Source organism: Oryctolagus cuniculus, chromosome 14 (genome assembly GCF_964237555.1).
Source record: "Oryctolagus cuniculus chromosome 14, mOryCun1.1, whole genome shotgun sequence".
NCBI lineage: Eukaryota > Metazoa > Chordata > Mammalia > Lagomorpha > Leporidae > Oryctolagus > Oryctolagus cuniculus.
In genome coordinates, this window is record NC_091445.1 from 66,280,846 (window position 1) to 66,304,041 (window position 23,196).

Below are 23,196 nucleotides of genomic sequence, written 5' to 3' on the forward strand. Positions count from 1 at the left end.
GGCCAGGCCCAGCCCTGGCTATTGCAGGTAGTGAGGAGTAAACCAGTGGATGGGAGATTTTTTTTTCTTCTCTTTTTCTTTTGAACACATTTTCTAAAAATCTAAAATTGTAGCAAGGGAAAATAAGGTAGGAATTTGGGAGAGAGGGAGATGGAGTTTTTAAAAAGAGGCAAATAATGAATATGGGAGGAGAGGTAGATCTTAGAATTGAGGACCAATAGACTAGTCATTTTCAGATGTTAAATTGGGTAAGAATCACTCTTTGAGCTTTAAAAAGATGACAATCCTCAGAAATCCTGATTATGGAAGGGGTGGTGATAGGAGGTACAGGAAGTGCTGGTGGGAGTCATTGAAAATGGACACTTTTGGCCATAGATACTTGCTATGTGGATAGCTTATTAACTGAACCTGCCATAGTAAAAGCTCCTTAGGCACAGCCTCCTTGGCCTTCTGTAGACCGCTGAAATTGAAGTCTCTGAAGCTGTTGTCTAACACCTGACTGCAACTGGTCTTTTCTAGGGTTTGCCATTGCATATGGAAAACATGTTATAAGTTAGATAAGACATTCTAGAAAAAGGATGCAGTGTGTCCTTTGGTTTTCAGAAATTGTGGAAAAGACAGAAAGACGGGAGGAAATAAAGTTGCATTTAGATGCATAGAAGTGGAATGTACATTAACCTATGTTTCTTGATGTGAAAGGCAAAAGAATGGTTGCAAGCAGAAGAAAAACTTAGAGGATTTAAGAAAAATAGGAGTAAGTGAAATTTTCAATTATTTTAAACTTAATTGAAGATTAAAGATTTTTCAAATTATAGTGATTTTTCTAAAAGATTAATTTGAAAGGAGGACTTACGGGGGGCATAGATACATAGTTAGATAGGAGAGAGAGGGGGAGAGATTCACCTTCCATTCGTTGGTTCACTCACCAAATGGCCACAACAGCCAGGGCTGGGCCAGGCCAAAACCAGAAGCCTGGAACTTCATCCATGTCTTCCACATGGGTGGCAAGGGCTCAAGCACTTGAGTCATTTACTGGTACTTTCCCAAGTGAATTAGCAAGAAGCTAGATCAGAATTGAAGCATCTGGGGCTGGAACTGGTGCTAATATGGGATGTTGGCATCACAAACAGCAGCCTAACTCACTGTGTCACCATACTGGCACCATCAAACTTTGGCGATTTAAAGAGTAATCATTTCTGTATTTACTATTCCTCAGAATCTAGTTCTCTTTTGCTCAAATGAGTAACCTCAGCTAACTATGACCCCATAATCAGTGATTAATAGGGAGGCCGCCATTACCTGAAGCAGCATGGTTTCCCACAGCACGATACTAGCATTCTTTCCTAGAAATAAAAATTAATTTGATAACTACAGATAAATCAAGACTCAAATTCTCTATTGCTGGGTCCCCAGTGGATGCTGGAGTTCCATTTCAGGCATTCTCCCTGCTCAGAATGGTTACTGGAGGTGAAATTTTCTATATGGAGAAATTGAGTGCTAAATCAATAAAAATAAAAATAAAAATCTAGGGCTTTTACTAATTTCAACATTGAATACTAAAATGATCACTAAAATATGTCTCCCATGAATGAGGAATAACTTTGTAGAGTAATACCAAATGAGAATTTTCCAGAATACAGGAAGACCAGAGCAAACGTGAAAATTCTTGCTACAAGTGTTTCCTGCCAGGTCTTCTCATAGGATGAGTTTTGGTATAGGAAAAGAACACAAGGAATCCAGAAAGAAAACAAAGCTGTCTGTTGTACCTATCTTTTGTTTTTTAATTGCCTGATGTCTTTAAAGAGAAATGGTGCACCATTCCTTCATGTCCTTGCCTCCTTGGACAAAGAGCTGACCCTACTTCATACCTTCCAGAGGCTGCAGGAGCTCAGGGAAGCGTGTTTTCCACAGATCTACCAATTTTGGGTGGATTATCTCAGGCATTATCTTCAAAAGTCCTATTGCGCCAGCCCCACATAATTTCCCTAAGCTGGCAAGTATGGATATTACCTGTATGACAGAAGACAAAACAGTCACCAATTCCAGGCATTTGAAAGACCAACTACCCTTTTCTGTACTGTTATGGATGCCTTTGATTTCTATATTGGATAATTTTTAAGCAGGTAATCACTGTCCCCACTTTAAAACAAAGTTGAGACTTAGATATCCCTTCCTCTTATTTTCTTTTTCTGAGGATAAATGTGAAAATAAATGTAGAAATGATCAACCAAAAACAAATAGAACCAGCACTTAGATATATGTATCTATTAACTAAATCAGGGCATGGGAAAATCATGTTAGGATAATTTGTATGCATTATGGTCACAGGGAGAGAAAGGAAATCTGTTCCACAGACGTGGAATTGTTTGGTAGTCCTGGAGAGATTCTGTCTATGCTTATTTTTAAAACCATAAAGTTTAATAAGTGAATCGAAGATAGTCTTGACAACAATCATTAGTGTCATTAACACAATAGAATATTAATTATTCCACTTAAGTGTTTGTTTTGGTTTGGAACTGAATTATCCTTATCAGCTTACATTTATTTCATCTCGGTTTTTTGTAACGTACTCACCAGAAGCCTGGCCAGGAGCTGCTGTGGTGTAGGAAGTTTAACTAGAAAGAGAAAACAAGGTTCATCATCACTGTTGAATAGAAGAAAAAAAAACACCTCAGCTTGGGATTGGGTGTTAAGATCAAAGCATTGTAGCCTTCTGGGAAATGAGTCTCTCATAACAGAAGCGTTTTACTTCCTTAATGAATAAGGAATGTACAAACCAGTTCCTGTAGAGATGACAAGTGCTGTGGACTCCTTGACATTTTGCTTCTTTCTTTCCTCTGCCATAATCAGAATTCTGATGATGTTAAATAGGTGCTCCAGAGTTCCTGTGTATTCCATAGGTACCACGAAAGTCAGGATTCGTGGCCATAACACCTGTGGACATCAAGAGGAAAATGCAAAAACTGCTTATTCTCATCTCTTTGGTCCTCACTGCATGTTTCCCTCTGGTTCAGAATCTTGCCTCTCATCTGCTATCATTTTGCAGCTCAGACCAAGTGAAAATGAAATCATTCAATAAAATCTCTGCTTAGTGCATTCATTTTCCAGTGCCAGGTGTAGAGTGCCTTGGTCAGTGTTTCTCCCAGGTGTTGCTGGGCAATTCTTTGTTATGAGACACTATTCCAGATGCTGTGGAATGTGTATAGGTCCTGGGCCCTGCTCACCAAGTGCCTGTGTTCCTCATGTCAATGTGACAACCAGAATGGTTCTACATAATTCCCCTTATCCCACGTTTAGAGTGGGACTGCCCCACTTGAGAAAGATTGGCAGAGGACAGCATGTGGGCTGCTGCCGTTCTTGGAGCTTCAGGCATTGCTCTTCCATTCTAGAGGTCTGAAACATGTCTAAATTTCTTTATTGAGTATATCTCATGACCTTTGGAGAATGCACTTGTCCAAATAGAAACCTTGGTTCTACTTGGATTCTTCCTTTCTTTCTTTGCTTTTTTTTCTTATAAAGATTGATTTATTTATCTGAACGAGTTAGAGAGACAAAGATCTTCCAACCACTGGTTCACTCCCAGATGGCCACATCAGCACATGTATCACATGTATTATGATTGGATAATGTAATTGAGATCACTATGTCATGCTGAAGCCAGGATCCAGGAGTTTCCTCCAGCTCTCCCACGTAGGTAGCAGGGGCCCAAGCACTTGGGCCATCCCTCTGCTGCTTTCCCAGGCCATTAACAAGGAGCTGGGTCAGTAGTGGAGCAGCCAGGATAGGATCTGGGCCCCTATTGTATACCGGCATTGCAGGTGGCACTTTTGCCTACTATGCCACAATGTTGGCGCCTCTTGGCTCTTTCTTGACATCTGTGTTTAATCACCAAGCCCCCCACCCCATCCTTATTTCATAGTAAGATTAATTCCTATGATTGTGATGCTGCTCCAGGTCCTAGGAGTTGATTGGATCACATGTATGTTGTCTCTGCTCTTAGTTGACCCACACATCAATTCAATGAGTTCCTGTCGTGATTTTCAATGTTGAGCACTTAAAATTTTCATCGGTTCCTCAACCACAAGACAACAGTTTGGTGTTTCAGGCCCGTTAGAGACTGACCTTAGACAATTGCTTGATGGCTTACTTCTGGATCAAAGGTTTTTAAAAAGTGAAACAGCCTTTCCTTTTATTTGAAAGGTGAATGTGATGGTAGTAGTGGTGGAGGTGGGAAGGAATCTTCCAGCTGCTGGTTCACTCCCCGAATGCATGGGATAGCTGAGGCCAGGAGCCTGGAACTCAATCCTGATCTCCTACATGGGTGGTGGGGACACGTGAGACATCATCTTCTGCCTCCCCTGCCATCAGGAAGCTAGATAGGAAGCAGAGTAGCTGGAACTCAAACCAAACTCCAATGTGGGATGTAGTCTTCCCAAGCAGTATTTTTTTTTAAAGGTCTGGTACCTAGCATTTTTCTTTTTTAAATTTACTTGTTTTTGGGGCTGGCACTGTGGTGCATAGGTTATTCCTCTGCCTGCAGCACTGGCATCTCATATGGGCACCAGTTTTAGTCTCGGCTGCTCCTCTTCCCATATAGCTCTCTGCTATGGCCTGGGAAAGCAGTAGAAGATGGCCCAAGCACTTGGGCTCCTGCACTGGCATGGGAGACCTGGAAGAAGCTCCTGGCTTCAGCTTGGTGCAGCTCCATTAGTTGCAGCCATCTGGGGAGTGAACCAGCAGATGGAAGACTTGTTCTTCTTTCTCTCCTTCTCTGTGTCTGTAACTCTACCTCTGAAATAAAATTTTTTTAAAAATTTACTTATTTTTGAGGTAGATTCAGAGAGAGAGGTCTTCCATCCCCTGGTTCACTTCCCAAATGCCTGCAACAACCAGAGTTGGGCCCATTTGAAGCCAGGAGCCAGGAGCTCCCTTCAGGTGTCCCACACCACTGCAGGGGCCCAAGCACTTGGGCCATCCTCCCCTGCCCTCCCAGGCCTTAGCAGAGAGCTGGATTGGAAGAGCAGCAGCCGGGACATGAACCGGTGCCCATATGGGATGCTGGTGCTGCAGGTGGAAGCTTAGCCTAACAGTTCACAGTGCGTCTTATCTGCCACCATCCCCCAACCTCCAAGCCAGCATCTTAACTGCTGTGCAAAACTCCATCCCCATTGCTCCAATCAGAATATCTTAAACTATAGTGTAACTCAGAAATACCGGAACTTGTTTTATTGTGCACTCATGGGCTCCATGTCCAGACATGTTGATCTGGTAGAACTTGCATATGGTCCTGAAATCTACCTTTCAAGTAAATAACCTTGATAAGTCAACCACATACTATCCTAGATGGAGCCTCTGACCAAAGAGTGCTCTGCTCATTGTCTCCTGGCTGTGCCTTGTATTTCTGGCAGCTAAATGCTTTCTCAGCCTATTTTGGCTAAGGAAAATGGAGAAAATGCAGATGAATTAGATTACCAGGGAGGCCTGAGAATGGGTGACACCTTCCCAGAGAAAGAGGTAAAGTTTGGACTTCACTGTGGTAAAATTACCACTGAGTGCTTAACAGTATTTCTGGATACTGTAGGGGAGGAGAGAAATAATATATGAAATTTATTATAAATGTTACATACTATGACGATACGTCATTTTCATTACTTCAACATTTGTTTTGAGGAACTACTGCGTACTAGGTACTCAGCATCATTGCACACGTCCTCTAGTTAGAGCATAAACAAGCTGATTTGTGGAATACAAACTAATTTTTACTGCTAAATGGTAGCATTCTGAAGATCAAAGTAGCAGGAAGTGCGGACAAAAGACCCCTTACCTGAGGCATTCCAATGACCAGTGGGTCCAGAGTCTTTAAGACCTCAAGGCTTGTGTCTCGGACCAATTTCTCCCCTGTGTCATCCTCTTGGAAGTTACTTTTCACTGGTTTCTCCTTTAAGAAAGATGAGATAGGTGACTTGTTATTAATGCCTAAGGCTGTCCTCTAACCTTACATGGGGGTGTTCTCATACTCTGGAGTGGAGGATGTAGTTACTTAAATTATAGGGTTCATAGAACCCAGGGATCTTGGACTCCAGCATCTAATCCCTGTTTGAAAGAACCCCTTGGCAGAGTGGATTGTAAAGCACGCTCCTGGCTAAAACAGAAAAACAAAACATGGTGAACATTCTTGGACGGTAGGCATTTCCTCTCTCCCTTTGGTTCTTTGCCATTCCCTTCTCCTGTAACCTCCATGGATCATTTAGTGGGAACTGTTTCCAATGAGAGCATGAACAGAATAATGTCATAAGAAATAGATGATGCTGGAAATGATGATAGGTTAAGATTTAAAAAACCTTGGAGGGACGGCACTGTGGCGCAGTAGGCTAAGCCTCTGCCTGTGGTGTTAGCATCCCATATAAGCACCAGTTCATGTCCTGGCTGCTCCTTATCTGATCCAGCTCTCTGCTTATAGCCTGGTAAAGCAGTAGAAGATGGCCCAAGTCCTTGGGCCCCTGCATGCACGTGGGAGACCAGGAAGAAGCTCCTGGCTTTGGACCGGCCCAGCTCTGTCCATTGCAGTCATTTGGGGAGTGAACCAGCAGAGGGAAGAGCTTTCTCTTTGTGTCTCCCTCTATTTGTCTGTGACTCGAACTCTCAAATATTTAAAAAACAAAACAATCCTTGGAAATGCTCTATGGCAAAAATTTTCAAATGTCTGCTGGAAATGAGAGCGGATTTCAGTTGCTGTGGTCTGAAATTCATGTATTAAAATCCTAACCCCGAGGGTGATGTTATGCCTACACTGGCTTTGGGAAGTGATTAGGTCAGAAGGGAAGAGCCCTCATCTTTGGGATTGGTGATCTTGTGAGAGACCCCACAAAGCTATCTAGCACGTTCCTTTGTGTGAGTACACAATGAGGAGCCACTGTGTGTGAGTTCTTACTGAACACGATTCTTGGATCTCCCAGAATCTAGAACTGTGAGAAATAAACGTTTGTGGTTTATAAGTCACCCAGACCACGCCATTTAGCAGCCTGATGGACTAAGACATCAGTCCCACAAGCTTGGTGTTCCTTTGGTTTTCTCTAACGTGATACTCTCTGCCTCTTTCCCAACCATCCCCAGCCCAAGCCTTTGGAAGCCACATTGTCCTCACCTCTCTAGGGAAGACAGATTTAAATGGCCTTGTGTTTGTCTTAGTTTAAAAGAGATCTAAGAGAGAGGGAACTGAGAAAACCTGAGGCTGAAAATATTATCAGTGAGAGTGATGAGAGTGAAATTAACACTGAAATGAGCCATTGAATGATACCCCAGCCTTCTTTGTGAAGCCAGTTGAATCGACTGCACTTGTTACAGGGCAGCAGTCAAGCTGCAGCCTCTCCCTACCAGGTTCCTGTTGGACATGGCGAACTGAGAGAAGACATAATCGATGAGTGGCCAGCCTTCCCGGGCTTCAATGTAGCACTTCTCACACATGGTTTGGATGAGGAGGAGGATGGAATTTCTTACCTAGAGTAAGAAGCAGAAGATTTTACAGTGCGTTAAAGAATGGAAATTGACCTTCTCCTGTTCCGTAACTTGTGTGGATCATTTAGTGGGAATCTTTTCAAAAGGGAGCACACACTGAATAATGCCTCAATAAATAGACGGTGCTGGAAGTGACCTGTAGTTTATGTTTTAAGAAACCCTGAAAATGTTCTCTGTAACCAGGTCTTTCTCCTCAGCTCCCAGCACATAGCTTCTGTTACTATTTATTATGACATGTTGGTCATTTGGAGCTGCTGAAAACAGTGTCTCACTTATAAAATACTCTGTGAAAGCACACTCAATTGCTGGGCCAAGCATAATTAGTTACTCAATTTCAAAGTCCAAGCAGTTCTAAACTGGAATTTTGTTTCTTAAATTTGGTGCTGATTCATTTGGTGTCAAAACCCTAACTGAACTCTTGTATAGCTATTAGTCCTTGTTTATCCTGTGTAGTATGGATATGTATGCATTTTCTTGAAGAAATATTAATGAATTTAGATTGTGGGTTACTGTCACTCAGGAAAAACTGAGAATTTTAGAATATATATGGCCCCACGAATTATGAACTTGTATCATATTTTTAAAAATGTTGTTATATTTATTTACTAGATTGCTTCTCTGGAGAATACAAAGATAAAATTGAATCCCTTAGTGAATGTATGTTTTAATGGGAGTGGAAAAGAATACTTTGAGCAGAAAATCAGGGCTGTATGGTGGCCCAAGCATAAAAATTACATGATAGTCTTCCAAGGCAGGGGTGAAGAGGTAAGCCTCTGTATTCTGCCTGGAGACCTGGCCTTGCTTAGAACAGCTGTGCTCTTTGCTTCCATGTTAAAGTCTTTTTTAATTGAATTTTTTTTTTGTTGTTGACTTGGTCTGCTATTGGGCCAGGTTTATATATATATAATCACTCACTGTTATTTATTACAAAACTTAAATGTTTTTAAGCATAGTCACTGTGACCAAACTGAGAGGATTTTCATCTTCATTGACTTCTGTATAGGATTTCTTTCTATACAAAGTGCCATTTTCATACAAGAAATACACTAATTGCTCATTTTTCTTGATTTGTACCAGTGTTAAGTTCTGCCTCCCCTAACATGGAATACTTTATTCAATATTTCCTGATTATTTGTTTAATCAGCTATGTACAAGACTTGCTATAGGTGCTCCCTGGTGGAAAAACAGAATATCTATTCCAAGGTTATTAGAGTTTGGAGGAAGACACATTCTCTTCATAATTAACAACTACATCTTAAATTATCTGAAGAGCATAGTGATGCTCTGGAAGAAGTCTTTTCTTCAAAGAGAAGCTCTTGTGCTGTGTGTACTTCAGGACTCTACCTTGATATAGTTTCTTTTCTGGAAAGATTGATTACTAGTTCTTTATAAAGCAGTCTCATAGATCCTTAAAGTGTCAATCATTTCATTCATTCTTAAAACTACCAGTAATGAAATAAAAGTGTTCATTGTCTTACTTTTTTACTGAGGTCACCCATGATGACTCTGACCATTTTTTCAATTGAAATGATGTGATCTCTCAGCTTGGGCTCTGAAAGACAGAGGGAGGAACTGAGAGGCCCAACTCAGTGGGAAAATATGTTTTAGGGTTAATGAACACCTTTTAGAATTTATGGCTTATAATCACAAGATCTCCTATACATTTTTTTTCCCAGAAACTTTAATTTAAGGTATATAAACTTTATGGCTTTCATAAATACACTTCTGGGACACAAATTTCTTGTACTTAATATTTTGTTATTTAATCCCCTCCTGATTCCTCTCCCCACTCCTTAAAGATGTCCCTTGCTTCTTTGTTTCCAATCGTATTTATTTCATCTTGCTTAACACATTACGTTCCATAGTGGCTTCAATACATCATATCCAAGAGATTGATTCTAAATTTTGTGACACTGCTTCATATTTCTTATAAGCTGATTCTTGAGTGAATCAAAGTGCTAACTGGATTTTTAAAAACTATCATGCCATACAAAAATGAATTTTTATATTATTGAATCTAAGATACCAATTTTATGATACAGCATTTTATATTTCATGAAAAAAGTGGCCAATTATAATTAAATATGCTATTAATAGTAAGAAGCATTCAGTATTTTAAGAATATATGGTTGGACCGGCACTGCGGCTCCGGCTCCAGTACCCCGTGTTCTAGTCCTGGTTGGGGCACCAGGGGATTCTGTCCCGGTTGCTCCTCTTCCAGTCCAGCTCTCTGCTGTGGCCTGGGAAGGCAGTGGAGGATGGCCCAAGTCCTTGGGCCCTGCACCCACATGGGAGACCAAGAGGAAGCACCTGGCTCCTGGCTTCGGATCGGCACAGTGCGCCGGCCATAGTGGCCATTTAGGGGGTGAACCAATGGAAGGAAGACCTTTCTGTCTCTCTCACTGTCTAACTTTGCTTGTCAAAAAAAAAATATATGCTTGCTGGAACCAATAAAACAAATAATTCATTAAATCCTACTCTTTTCTAAATGTACCGGTTTCTGGAGAATTGCACACTTCTCCCATCCACCTCTTGAATATTAGGCCACTTCACCAACCAACTGGATCTTCTAAATTTTAAAGTTGATTTTTTTAAAGATTTATTTATTTATTTGAAAGAGATACACAGGGAGAGGAGAGGCAGAGAGAGAGAGAGAGAGAGAGAGAAAGAGAAAGAAGTCTTCAGTCTGATGGTTCGCTCCCTAGATGGCTGCAACGGCCAGAGCTGCGCCAATCTGAAGCCAGGAGCTTCCCCCAGGTCTCCCATGTGGGTGCAGGGGCCCAAGGACTTGGGCCATCCTCCACCGCTTTCCCAGTCCATAGCAGAGAGCTGGATAGGAAGAGGAGCAGCCGGGACTAGAACTGGTGCCCACATGGGATGCTGGCACTGCAGGCCAGGGCGTTAATCCACTGCGCCACAGTGCCGGCCCCTAAAGTTGATTCTCAGTTCTACTCATCCTTCTCATCTGGGTGTACCCTTAGGTATCACAAAAGCTGAGAGGTAAATAAAAGTGGTGGTTTAAATGTAGGAGATTGGAGAAGACTGAGAAGACAGTTGCACTTGCACATGGTGTCAGGTAAAAATCTGAAGGGTGTTGGATGGGATTAGATATGCAAACGCTTTAGTTCACTTTTGATATGAAATCAACCACTCTGGCTTCAATCCCTGCTGCCTACCTTCTGCATTGATAGCTGATCTTAACAGAGTCAGGACTCCCAGTCGTATGACTTCGTTATTACTTCTTATTTGTTCATCAAAAAATTCCACGAGGTCTGCAGGGTTGGAGTGGGCTGCAGGTTTAAGAAATAATGGTTTTGTAAGCACTCTGATCTCAGGGAATGCGCTTATGAGTGGAAAGAGAGGCATCTTATTGTGACCTTGTCAAAAGTCACTCTTTAACTAGAAATTTGGTGTCATGTTCCGTGTCACAGCATAAATTAAGCAGTTTGGTCGTGAAGAGAGGTTTGCATACCTCCTACCTGTGAATGTGACCTCCTTTGAAAAGTAGGGTCTTGTGGATGTAACCAAGTTGAGAGAAGTCATTAGAGTAGGCCATAGTTAACTATGGCTGGAGCTCTTCTCAGAAAAGAGAAGAGCCACAGGCAGAGGCTCAGTGAGAACACCCTGTGAAGACGGAGGCAGACTGGCTGGGGACCGGCAAGCTGCGATGGAAGAGCTGCCGGGAAGCAGGGAAGAGTGAAGAGGCGCCTAGCGGGAGGCCAGCACTCTTTTTCAGAAGCTCTCAGATAAAGTGAGTTGCTTAATTGGGGTGGGGGGGGTAGGAGGAGGAAGAGGAGAAAACAAAGTGTGGAGATAGAGGAGCCCGCAAGGGGCGAAGTGGAACATAACAGAAAGGTACACAGTGGGGTAGCAGAGGAGACTTGGGTGCCTAGGGGAGAGTGGAGGTGTGCCAAGTACTGTGTTTCTTGTTCTCCAGGATTAAACTGCACCATGCTTTAGTATCCTGATCTGGGACCTCACTGGCTTTTATACTGCTGCTGTCAGGTCTTCTATCCGGGTGATAGAGTGGGTTGTTATGTCAAGGCAGGAAGAAAACAAAGAGGGAGACTGGTGTCTAAAGAGACATAGATAAAAAATGACTAAGGACAGGAAAAGGTGACTGGATTTGATACATTTTCACATTATTTCACCTACTGAAAAGAAAAGAAAAAGCAATTTCCTGTTTTCATGGTTACCAACCCAGCCTGCCTTTCTGGGATTTTTTTTTAAACTTTATTTAAGAAAGATAAATTTCAAAAGTACAAATTTTGGATTATAGTGGCTTTTCCCCCCATACCTTCCCTCCCACCTGCAACTATCCCATCTTCCCGTTCCCTCTCCCGTCCCATTTACATCAAGATGCATTTTCAATTATCTTTATATACAGAAGACCAACTTAGTATATGCCAAGTAAAAATTTCAATAGTTTGCACCCACACAGACACACAATGTATAAAGTACTGTTTGGAGACTAGTTTTACCATTAATTCACATAGTATAACACATTATGGACAGATCCTACATGGGGAGTAAGTGCACAGCGACTCCTGTTGATTTAACAATTGACACTCTTGTTAATGGCCTCAGTAATCACCTGAGGCTCTTGTCATGAGCTGCCAAGGCTATGGAATCCTCCTGAGTTCGACAACTCCAATATTATTTAGACAAGGCCATCGTCAAAGTGGAAGTTCTCTCCTCCCTTCAGAGAAAGGTACCTCCTTCTTTGATGGCCCATTCTTTCCACTGGATCTCACTGAGATCTTTCATCTTTCATTTAGATCTTTTTTTCCCCCCACAATGTCTTGGCTTTCCATGCCTGCAAAACTCTCATGGGCCTTTTAGCTGGATGAAATTCTTTTAACTGGAGAAAAATCCTACTTCCCTGGAACCCACTGGTCCTGGGCACTCAGGCATGATTGGTCACTGTTCCTGCTCTCTTGGGGAGGGCGGGGTAAAGAGACAGGCACACAATACTGTGATCTGGAGAAATATTGTGAGTGTCCACATAGCAACTGTGATAGGCTGCACAGCCTTTACCATTGTCAGCATCATCGGGGGAGGTGGTTTTTTTTTTTTTTTTTTTTTTTAAAGCCACTTGGATGCCTGGTCCTACCTAGAATGAGGAAACAGCTGGAAGCTTCAATTTCATTTTCTTTTACTGGAGGCTTTGGAACTCTGCAGATCTGAGTGGGGAGGAAAAAAGGAGGGAAATATTAAAAGAAGGACACCGGTGAAAGTTAAACAATCGGATTGGAAAGCAGGGTCTTCTCACCTGGTGGAGTAAACTGATAAAGATGGATTTTCTCAAGTTCCTTGGAAGGCCAGTGTCGTAAAGGACAGCCGCTGTCAATATTTGCTTTAGACTCTAGAAGGGAAGTGCTCAGAGATGAGTTGGAGGCTGCAAATGAAGCAGCAGCATGGGATGTGGAAGGTGAAAAGTTCTGTGAGAACAAACCCGTGACCTCCTGCAGGGCCGAGTTTTCTTTGATTATGGCTCCTCTGTTTATTAGTGTCTCAGCAGCTTGGACTGTAAATTCTTCTTCCCTTCCTGTATGATGTCCCATCATCCAGCTAGAACACCTTCTTCACTCCCCCACATTCCCCAAAAGACCCTCTGGAGATGCACCATCCCCCAGGAGATTTGCAGGAAGCATCTCTGATGTATCTTACCTGAGTGACATGGAAATCAATCTCTTTGTCTTTATACTGGGTGAGGAGCCAGGGTACCTGGCTCAGGGCGTACTCATAGGTGTCTTCTCGGTGCAGCAGCAAGCTCACTGTGGGGCCATGTGCCTTAACGATGGCCAAAATCTGTAGAGGCAACAAGCGAATACCATGTCTGAGACTTTGCTGTGCTTTTTACACATTTCTCAGTACCAGGAGCTGTAGGTATCCGCCTCTGGCTTCTACTTGGTGTAAAAAATAACTTCGAGTATAAAATAGAAATGTAATGAACACAGAATACAAAAAATTTAGAAATTGGGCAGTCATCTGGATTAGCACCTAAGATGCCCCAATTTCATTTTGCAGTGCCTGGGTTACAATCCCAGCTCTGGCTACCAATTCCAGCTTCCTGATCAGGCAGACGCTGGGAGGCAGCAGGTGATTGTTCAGTAACTGAGTTCCTTCTGCCCAATTGCTGGTTCCTGGATTTTGCCTGCCCCAGTCCTGCCACTGTGGGCATTTGGAGAAAGAGCTAGTGAATGGGAGATTTCTTGTCTGCCACTAGAAAAAAAATTTAGAAATCACAAATATGAAGAAAACAGTATGCACAGTACTCTATCTACAGATAAACACTGTCTGATATATTTTAATATGTACTTAATTGGCCAGCGCTGTGGCTCAGTAAGCTAATCCTCCGCCTTTCAGCGCCGGCACCCCGGTTTCTAGTCCTGGTCGGGGTGCCGGATTCTGTCCCGGTTGCCCCTCTTTCAGTCCAGCTCTCTGCTGTGGCCCGGGAGTGCAGTGGAGGATGGCCCAAGTGCTTGGGCCTTGCACCCACATGGGAGACCAGGAGAAGCACCTGGCTTCTGCCTTCAGATCAGTACGATGCACCAGCCGCAGCACGCAGGCCGCAGTGGCCATTGGAGGGTGAACCAACGGCAAAGGAAGACCTTTCTCTCTCTCTCACTGTCCACTCTGCCTGTCAAAAATAAAAAATAAAATAAAAATATGTACTTAATTGACTTATTTCTTATCCATTTTAATTAAAATTTGACTCCACTGAAAACATCATTTTAAAATTTATTTGAGGGGCTGGTGCTGTGGTGCAGTGGGTTAACGCCCTAGCCTGAAGCACCGCATCCCATGTGGGCTGCTCCATTTCCTATCCAGCTCTCTGCAATGGCCTAGGAAAGCAGTGGAAGATGGCCCAAGTCCTTGGGCCCCTGCACCCATGTGGGACACCTGGAAGAAACTCCTGGCTTCGGATGGGCCCAGCTCTAGCCGTTGCAGCCATCTGGGGAGTGAACCATTGGATGGAAGTCCTCTCTGTCTCTCTCTGCCTCTCTCTCTGCCTCTCCTCTCTGTAACTCTTTCAAATAAATAAATGCATCTTTAAAAAAGTTATTTGAAATGGAGAGTGAGTGAGTGAGAGAGATCTTCTATTAGCTGATTTACTCCCCAAATGCCTGTAGCAGCTGGCTTGGGCCAGGCCAAAGCAAGCAGCCAGGAACTCTATCTAGGTCTACCACTTGGATAGTTGGGGCCCAAGTACTTGAGCCATCACTTGTTGAATTTCTGGAAGTGCATTAGCAGAAAGCTGGATCAGAGGGGCCAGCACTGTGGCATTGTGGGCTAAGCCTCTGCCTGTGATGCCAGTATCCCGTACAGTCCCTGGTTCGAATCCCAACTGCTCCTCCTCCAATCCAGCTCTCTGCCATGGCCTTGGAAGGCAGTGGAAGATGGCCCAACTCCTTGGGCCCCTTCACCCACGTGGGAGACCCAGAAGAAGCTCCTGGCTTCAGAGATACTGCTATTGAGGCCATTTGGGGAGTGGACCAGCTGATGGAAGACCTTTTTCTTTGTCTCTCTCTCTAACTCTATCTCTAAAATTAATAAATAAATCTTTAAAAAAAGGAAAGCTGGATCAGATGTGGAGCTTAGATGTGGACACTGGATATGGGTTCAGGCATTCTAAGTGGGAGATTAACCTGTTGTACCGCAACACCTACCCAAACACCATCTTTAATAATGTACTCACAGTAATGTTTCAGTCAATAAAGAATTGCAAATACATGGCTGTCCTACAAGAGTATATCATCTAGTGATATTGTAGCTGTTTTAGGTTATGTAAGTACAATCTATATTTATGCAAAAAAATTGTGTACCAACACATTTCTCAGAACATAAGTATCAGGCCGGCGCCGCGGCTCACTAGGCTAATCCTCCGCCTAGCGGCGCTGGCACACCGGGTTCTAGTCCTGGTCGGGGCGCCGGATTCTGTCCCGGTTGCACCTCTTCCAAGCCAGCCCTCTGCTGTGGCCAGGGAGTGCAGTGGAGGATGGCCCAGGTGCTTGGGCCCTGCACCCCATGGGAGACCAGGACAAGCACCTGGCTCCTGGCTCCTGCCATCGGATCAGCGTGGTGCGCCGGCCGCAGCGCGCCGGCCGTGGCGGCCATTGGAGGGTGAACCAACGGCAAAGGAAGGCCTTTCTCTCTGTCTCTCTCTCTCACTGTCCACTCTGCCTGTCAAAAATAAAAAAATAAATAAAATAAAAAAACATAAGTATCATTAATATATAATTGTGTATATAGTTTTTTTAAGCTAATGTGAATGGTGAAATTTTTGTATCAGTTAAATTTTCTTGTGCAGCAAACCACCTGAAAACTTAGTGACTGATTACAACAGCCACTTACACTTAAGACTGTGTTATCAGCTAGGTAGCTATCACCCATTTCCAGGCAATGGAATTTTCTCACTTGAGATTTATAACAAAGGACTTTGTAGATCTTTGTTAAAAAATTTCTTCTTTCCTAGGTTCTAAAATCTCATTCTGTCTGACACTCCTCCCTCAGCAGTCTACTGCACATTGTCCATCTTAAGTTTTCCCTTTGCTTCCCCTTAACATTGATGCCAGCGGAACTCTATTTATGCATACTCCTACTCTACACATGCTCCTTGAAGAACTCCGTGGAACCAAAACCATTGATTTCTTTGTTTTATTTTTTTGATGGTGTCAGGTTGTAGATTTAGGTCTTTAATCCATCTTGAATGGATTTTTGTGTAAGGTGTAAGGTAGGGGTCTTGCTTCATGATTCTGCACATGGAAATCCAGTTTTCCCAGCACCATTTATTGAATAGACTGTCCTTGCTCCAGGAATTGGTTTTAGATCCTTGATCAAATATAAGTTGGCTGTAGATGTTTGGGTTGATTTCTGGTGTTTCTATTCTGTTCCATTGGTCTATCCATCTGTTTCTGTACCAGTACCATGCTGTTTTGATAACAACTGCCCTGTAGTATGTCCTGAAATCTGGTATTGTGATGCTTCGTGCTTTGTTTTTGTTGTACAAGATTGCTTTAGCTATTCGAGGTCTCCTGTGTCTCCATATGAATTTCAGCATCATTTTTTCCAGAACTGAGAAGAATGTCTTTGGTATCTTGATTGGTATCGCATTGAATCTGTAAATTGCTTTTGGGAGAATGGACGTTTTGATGATGTTGATTCTTCCAATCCATGAGCATGGAAGATTTTTCCATTTCTTGGTATCCTCTTCTATTTCTTTCTTTAAGGTTTTGTAATTTTCATTGTAGAGATCTTTAACGTCCTTGGTGAAGTTTATTCCAAGGTATTTGATTGTTTTTGTGGCTATTGTGAATGGGATGGATCTTAGAATTCCTTTCTCAGCTGAGGAATTGCCTGTGTTTACAAAGGCTGTTGTTTTTTGTGCATTGATTTTATATCCTGCTACTTTGCCAAACTCTTCTATGAGTTCCAATAGTCTCTTAGTAGAGTTCTTTGGGTCGCCTAAATAAAGAATCATATCATCTGCAAAAAGGGATAGTTTGAGTTCTTCCTTCCCAATTTGTATCCCTTTAATTTCTTTTTCTTGCCTGATGGCTCTGGCTAAAACTTCCAGTACTATATTGAATAGCAGTGGTGAGAGTGGGCATCCCTGTCTGGTACCAGATCTCATGGGAAATGCTTCCAACTTTTCCCCATTCAATAGGATGCTGGCCATAGTTTTTTCATAGATTGCTTTGATTGTATTGAGGAATGTTTCTTTTATACCCAATTTGCTTAGAGTTTTCATCATGAAAGGGTGTTGAATTTTATCGAATGCTTTCTCTGCATCTATTGAGATAATCATATGGTTTTTCTTCTGCAGTTTGTTAATGTGGTGTATTACATTGATTGATTTGCGAACATTGAACCATCCCTGCATACCAGGGATAAATCCCACTTGGTCTGGGTGGATGATTTTTCTGATGTGTTGTTGCATTCTATTGGCGAGAATTTTATTGAGGATTTTTGCGTCTATGTTCATTAGGGATATTGGTAATTTTCTTTCTTTTTTTATTTTTTTTTATTTTTAAAGGTCTTCCTTTGCCGTTGGTTCACCCTCCAATGGCCGCTGTGGCTGGCGCACTGCGGCCGGTGCACCGCGCTGATCTGATGGCAGGAGCCAGGTACTTATCCTGGTCTCCCATGGGGTGCAGAGCCCAAGTACTTGGGCCATCCTCCACTGCACTCCCTGGCCACAGCAGAGAGCTGGCCTGGAAGAGGGGCAACTGGGCCAGAATCCGGCGCCCCGACCGGGACTAGAACCCGTGTGCCGGTGCCGCAAGGCAGAGGATTAGCCTTGTGAGCCGCGGTGCAGGCCGGTAATTTTCTTTCAATGCTGCATCTTTTTCCGGCTTAGGAATTAAGGTAATGCTGGCTTCATAGAAAGAATTTGGGAGGATTCCCTCTTTTTCGATTGTTCTGAATATTTTGAGGAGAATTGGAGTTAGTTCTTCTTTAAATGTCTGGTAGAATGCAGCAGTGAATCCATCTGGTCTTGGGCTTTTCTTTGTTGGGAGGGCCTTTATTACTGTTTCAATTTCTGTCTCAGTTATGGGTCTATTTAGGTTTTCTATGTCTTCATGGTTCAATTTAGGTAGGTTGCCTGTGTCCAGGAATCTATCCATTTCTGATAGATTTCCCTGTTTGCTGGCATACAAGTCCTCGTAGTAATTTCTGATGATTCTTTTTCATTTCTGTGGTGTCTGTTGTTACATTTCCTTTTTCATCTCTGATTTTATTGATTTGAGTCTTTTCTCTTTTTTTAGTTAGTTGGGCCAATGGTGTGTGAATTTTATTCATTTTTTCAAAAAAAAAAAAAACAGCTCTTTGTTTGGCTGATTTTTTGTAATGTTTTGGATTCAGTCCTGATGATTTCTTCTATGATTTTAATTCTCTTCTCCTACTAGATTTGGGTCTGGTTTGCTGCAGTTTTTCTAGCCTTGAGATGCATTGAAAGCTCATTTGTTTGGTGCCTTTCCAATTTCTTGATGCAGGCACCTATTGCTATAAACTTTCCTCTCAACACTGCTTTTGCCATATCCCATAAGTTTTGGTATGTTGTGTTGTTATCCTCATTTACTTCCAGAAAGTTTTTGATTTCTCTTTTTATTTCTTCTATGACCCAGTGTTCCTTCAGGAGCATGTTGTTCAATCTCCATGAGTTTGCATACTCTCTAGGGATTCCTGAGTTGCTAATTTCCACCTTCATTCTGCTGTGGTCTGAGAAGCTGCATGGTATAAATCTAATTGTTTTGAATTTGCTGAGACTTGCTTTATGGCTTAGTATGTGGTCAATCCTAGAGAAGGTTCCATGCACTTCTAAGAAGAAAGAATGTAGGATTGAAAGTTCTGTAGATATCTATTAGATCCATTTGGGCAATAGTGTCGATTAAATCTGCTGTTTCCTTGTTGATCTTCTGTGCTGTTGATGTGTCTATTTCTGAGAGTGGAGTATTGAAGTGCCCCCCAGTACTATTGTATTGGAATCTAAGTCTTCCTTTAAGTCCCTTAACATACCTTTTAAATAAACTGGTGTCCTGTAATTAGGTGCATATACATTTATAATAGTTACATCTTCCTGTTGAATTGATCCCTTAATCATTATATAGTGCCCCTCTTTGTATCTCTTAACTGTTTAATGTTAAATTTATTTTGTCTGATATTAATATGGCTACACGTGCTTTTTTTGGTTTCTGTTGGCATGGGATATCCTTTTCCAACCTTTCTTTCAGTCTGCATGCATCTTTGTTGGAAAGATGTGTTTCTTGTAGGCAGCAAATAGATGGGTTTTGTTCCTTAATCCATTCAGCCAGTCTGTGTCTTTTAACTGGAGAGTTGAGGCTATTAACGTTCAATGTGACTATTGATAAGTAGTAACTTTGCCCTGACATTTTCCCAAAGATATTTTCTAGTATATACTTTGAGCTTATTTGTTACATAGTGGTGGTGCCCAAATGTATGCATGCAGCTTTTTTTTCTTTACTAATCATGAACATTCCCAAACTGACTAATATCTCCACTTAAAGTAACATGGGCATTCTTATCAAAATATCCACGTTAACAATATCCATTTTGCATTTTCACAAGATTGATATTTCTCCTGTTTTTCTCCTCTTGATTAATGGCCCTAATATCACTCAATCTGAAATGTAGGCGTCACCGCAGGTGCCTCCCTTTCCCTCATTTTAAACTTCCAATCGATGGCAAGTCCAGTTTGTTCTATTCTTCAGCATCTGGTTTCTCTGATCAGCACTACAGATACTATATTAATTAACCCCCTTATATTAATGACCTGGAATACATCTATGGCCTCTTGATATTCTTGTCTTCATCCACCCCTGTGCCTGATCCATTTTTAATGTTGACATCGGAGCAAGTTTTCTGGTTCTCAAATCCTTAAAATCTCATAAGAGGAAAGTTAGAGGATAATGGAGATACAAAATGGAAAGAACTGGAGAGCCATGAGTATTAATTTTTTTTGAAAAGGTGAGACGAAATAGGTGTTAGGTATTTCATAGAACAAAAGGTCTCAACCTTTCTGGTTTCATTGCTTCACACCTGATGTCACCTTTCCTCTGTGCTCTTTGCCTAGCCCATCACACTCAGACAAGTGTGCATGGTATCCCATATCAAATCGGTCCCCGTAGGGATTAATCCCTCCTTTAGGGAATGCACCTTCTCTGTGGTTAGCAACCCCAGCCTTGCCAGCACTTCCCTCTCTGAACTCTGTCAGAGTGCCAGAGTGCTTCCCTCTCTGAACTCCCTTATCACTTTGTCTAACTTCTTGATCACTTCTCTGGCTCTTCCTATGGGAAGCAAGGAGAGTAGTCATGGAATGAATGCACTAAATTTTGTTTCCCATGTGACTTGCAGAAAAGTCTTCTGTATGATATCTTACAGTTTCATGTTTGCTAATAATTTGACCACCCCAGTATTTAGCAGCTCAAAGTGCGAAAAAAAACTGAACTAGAGAAAACAGCTAAGTCTTAAACCTTTTATAATACAGCAATAAAAAATCTAAATGGGATGTAGTTTATCCTACTTTTAAAAAATTGCAGCCATTAAACAAGCTAAAAATTGGATTATATATGTGATTGGACTTTGCAATCATTTTTTTCCTAAGGCGTTGCAGTATTGTGATGCAGCTAAACACATTATTTAGATGTTATTTTATTAACTGTGATATTCATAGACAAGAAATTTGTGCCTAGTGAATGACTCAGCTCAAAAATGGTTGATTCATTTTTTCTTTTTCTTTCTACATGTTGAAACATCAATTTTATGAGTGAGGGGATATTAGTCTGTTTAATCCCTGTTGTCTCCCAACACCTATAACAGTTTCTGACATGTCATGAGGATTCAATAAGTAATAGTTGAAAGAATGAATGACATGGGAAAAAAGAAAGATCTGATGAACTTCATAAAACACAATTAATAGTGTCTAAAAGAACTGAGCTTAATTATATCATTAAAAGAAGAGAAATTCCAGGCAGCATAGAGGAGGATATGGCTTGAGGCATCCTGATGATCCACTCACATGCGTGGGTGATGCTATGGGGGCCCATTTCTCCATTATGTACTGGAACAGCATGAAGATCTTGTCAGATAGTCGGTTGGCATCCAATCTGGGATAGGGGAAATCTCTCCAGTGGTTGACATACTTGTAAATGGCTTTGCTGAACTTCTCCAGGGCTGCATTTAAAAAACACAACCACAGACTAAGAAAAAAATACAAAGATGAGAAGAACTATATAATAATTTGAAACAAGAAAACTGATGATTAGCAAACATTTACTAGTTTCTGTACAACAATATGACTATACCAAATATATAAAAAGTGTACAGCCACATTGGTGAAATGCAAGTTAAAACTATAAATGAGGGGCTGATGCTGTGACATAGTGGGTAAAGCTGTGGCCTGCAGTGCTTTAATCACCTATGGGCACTGGTTTGAGTCCTGGCTACTCCACTTTGGTTCCAGCTCTTTGCTATGGCCTGGGAAAGCAGCAGAAGATTTCCCAAGGGGGCCTTGCACCCAAGTGGGAGACCTGGAAGAAGCTCTAGGCTCCTGTCTTCAGAATGGCCTAGCTCCAACCATTGTGGCCATCTGGAGAGTGAACCAGCAGCTGGAAGACCTCTGTCTGCCTCTCTGTAGCTCTGCCTTTAAATAAATCTTTAAAAGAAACTATATAATGAGCTACTAACATATACCATCCAGAATGACTAAGACTTAGTTAATGCCAATGGTTGACAAGACTAAGGTGGAGTTGATACTCTTACATACTTCCTGTGGTAGCTGAATTTGTATAAACACTTTGGACAACTCTTTGATATGACCTAATAAAGTTGAATGTGTGTTCTATATGACCCAACAATTCTAGCCTTAGGTAAATAGACATTAGATAGGCATATATAGATATATATAGATAGGCATATAGATAGACACCAAAATCTTGTGCAAGAATGTTTACATTAGCCTTTTTTTTTGTGGTAACAGCCTCAAACATAAAATAACCCAATTATCTGCTAATAAGTAGAATTTAAAATATAGTATAGACAAGTAATAGGTTATGTAAATGAAAATGGACTGCAGCTAGAGAACATTATGTGCAAACCTCACTAACACATGAAACCAGTGGTATCAAAAGTCAGAACTGTGGCCCTTGTTGGGAGGAAACACAAGGGATGGAGACCTTCTAGCAACTAGTAATGCCTCAAATCTTTAGCTGAGTGGTGGCCCCGTGGAAACTTTGTAGTAGCTCATCAACATCTATACTTTTGTTCTGTATGCTTTTCTTTGTCTCTGTTTTACTTCAATAAAAAATATTGGACCTGTTAAAATACCACTTGAGCCATTAATTGACATATATTTGAATCAAATGCATCAAAAATATTTTTTTCTTTAAACCTTATGCTACCCATTTCATGGGATGATAAAGACATTTCATATTTCATTGCCTTAGAGGCTATCGCATAGTAAGTGAATGTCTGGAAAAGACCCTGAGTTTCTTTATTTTTTTATTTTTATTATTTATTTATTTATTTATTTATTTATTTATTTTTGTCAGGCAGAGTGGACAGTGAGAGAGAGAGAGACAGAGAGAAAGGTCTTCCTTTTTTCTGTTGGTTCACCCCTGAATGGCCACTATGGCCAGCGCACTGCGGCCTGTGCACTGCGCTGATCTGAAGCCAGGAGCCAGGTGCTTTTCCTGGTTTCCCATGTGGGTGCAGGGCCCAAGCACTTGGGCCATCCTCCACTGCACTCCTGGGCCACAGTAGAGAGCTGGACTGGAAGAGGAGCAACCGGGACAGAATCTGGCGCCCTGACCAGGACTAGAACCCTGTGTGCTGGCACTGCAGGCAGAGGATTAGCCTATTGAGCCGTGGCGCCAGCCTAGACCCTGAGTTTCTAGCTTTAGAACTGGTTGTTTACTGGCTTTTTCTGATTTCTTTGAGAATCTCCTGCTATACTTTATGATAATATTATGTGTATGTTTGCCTCTGTGTGTATTTGTCCCACTGGCCTATAAGCACAAGAGAAGGAATGGTATCTTGTCTTTGGTATCCAATGTAGATAGCATGAGTTTTTATTTGCTGATTAACTAGTTAGGAGTGGATGAGTGGCTATTAAATATTAAATCTTTAGTGGCAATTGGGTCAAAAGTTGCTTTAGCA

The 23,196-nt window shown here is 41.8% G+C and overlaps 1 protein-coding gene across 5 annotated transcripts in view; it reads right to left on the reverse strand.

The window, feature by feature from the left end:
* MROH2B (maestro heat like repeat family member 2B) overlaps positions 1–23,196 on the reverse strand; it is a 72,138-nt gene that overhangs the window by 40,546 nt on the left and 8,396 nt on the right. For all 5 annotated transcript variants that reach the window (XM_051853780.2, XM_051853779.2, XM_008262154.4 and 2 more), the window contains 12 exons: positions 21,059–21,213; positions 13,186–13,326; positions 12,788–12,880; positions 12,629–12,698; positions 10,692–10,805; positions 8,994–9,067; positions 7,375–7,497; positions 5,825–5,938; positions 2,778–2,934; positions 2,575–2,615; positions 1,869–2,010; positions 1,300–1,343 (listed from right to left, as the gene is read on the reverse strand). In XM_051853780.2, the coding sequence (XP_051709740.2) occupies positions 1,300–1,343; positions 1,869–2,010; positions 2,575–2,615; positions 2,778–2,934; positions 5,825–5,938; positions 7,375–7,497; positions 8,994–9,067; positions 10,692–10,805; positions 12,629–12,698; positions 12,788–12,880; positions 13,186–13,326; positions 21,059–21,213 (1,268 nt within the window). The remainder of the gene's footprint in view (positions 1–1,299; positions 1,344–1,868; positions 2,011–2,574; positions 2,616–2,777; positions 2,935–5,824; positions 5,939–7,374; positions 7,498–8,993; positions 9,068–10,691; positions 10,806–12,628; positions 12,699–12,787; positions 12,881–13,185; positions 13,327–21,058; positions 21,214–23,196) is intronic.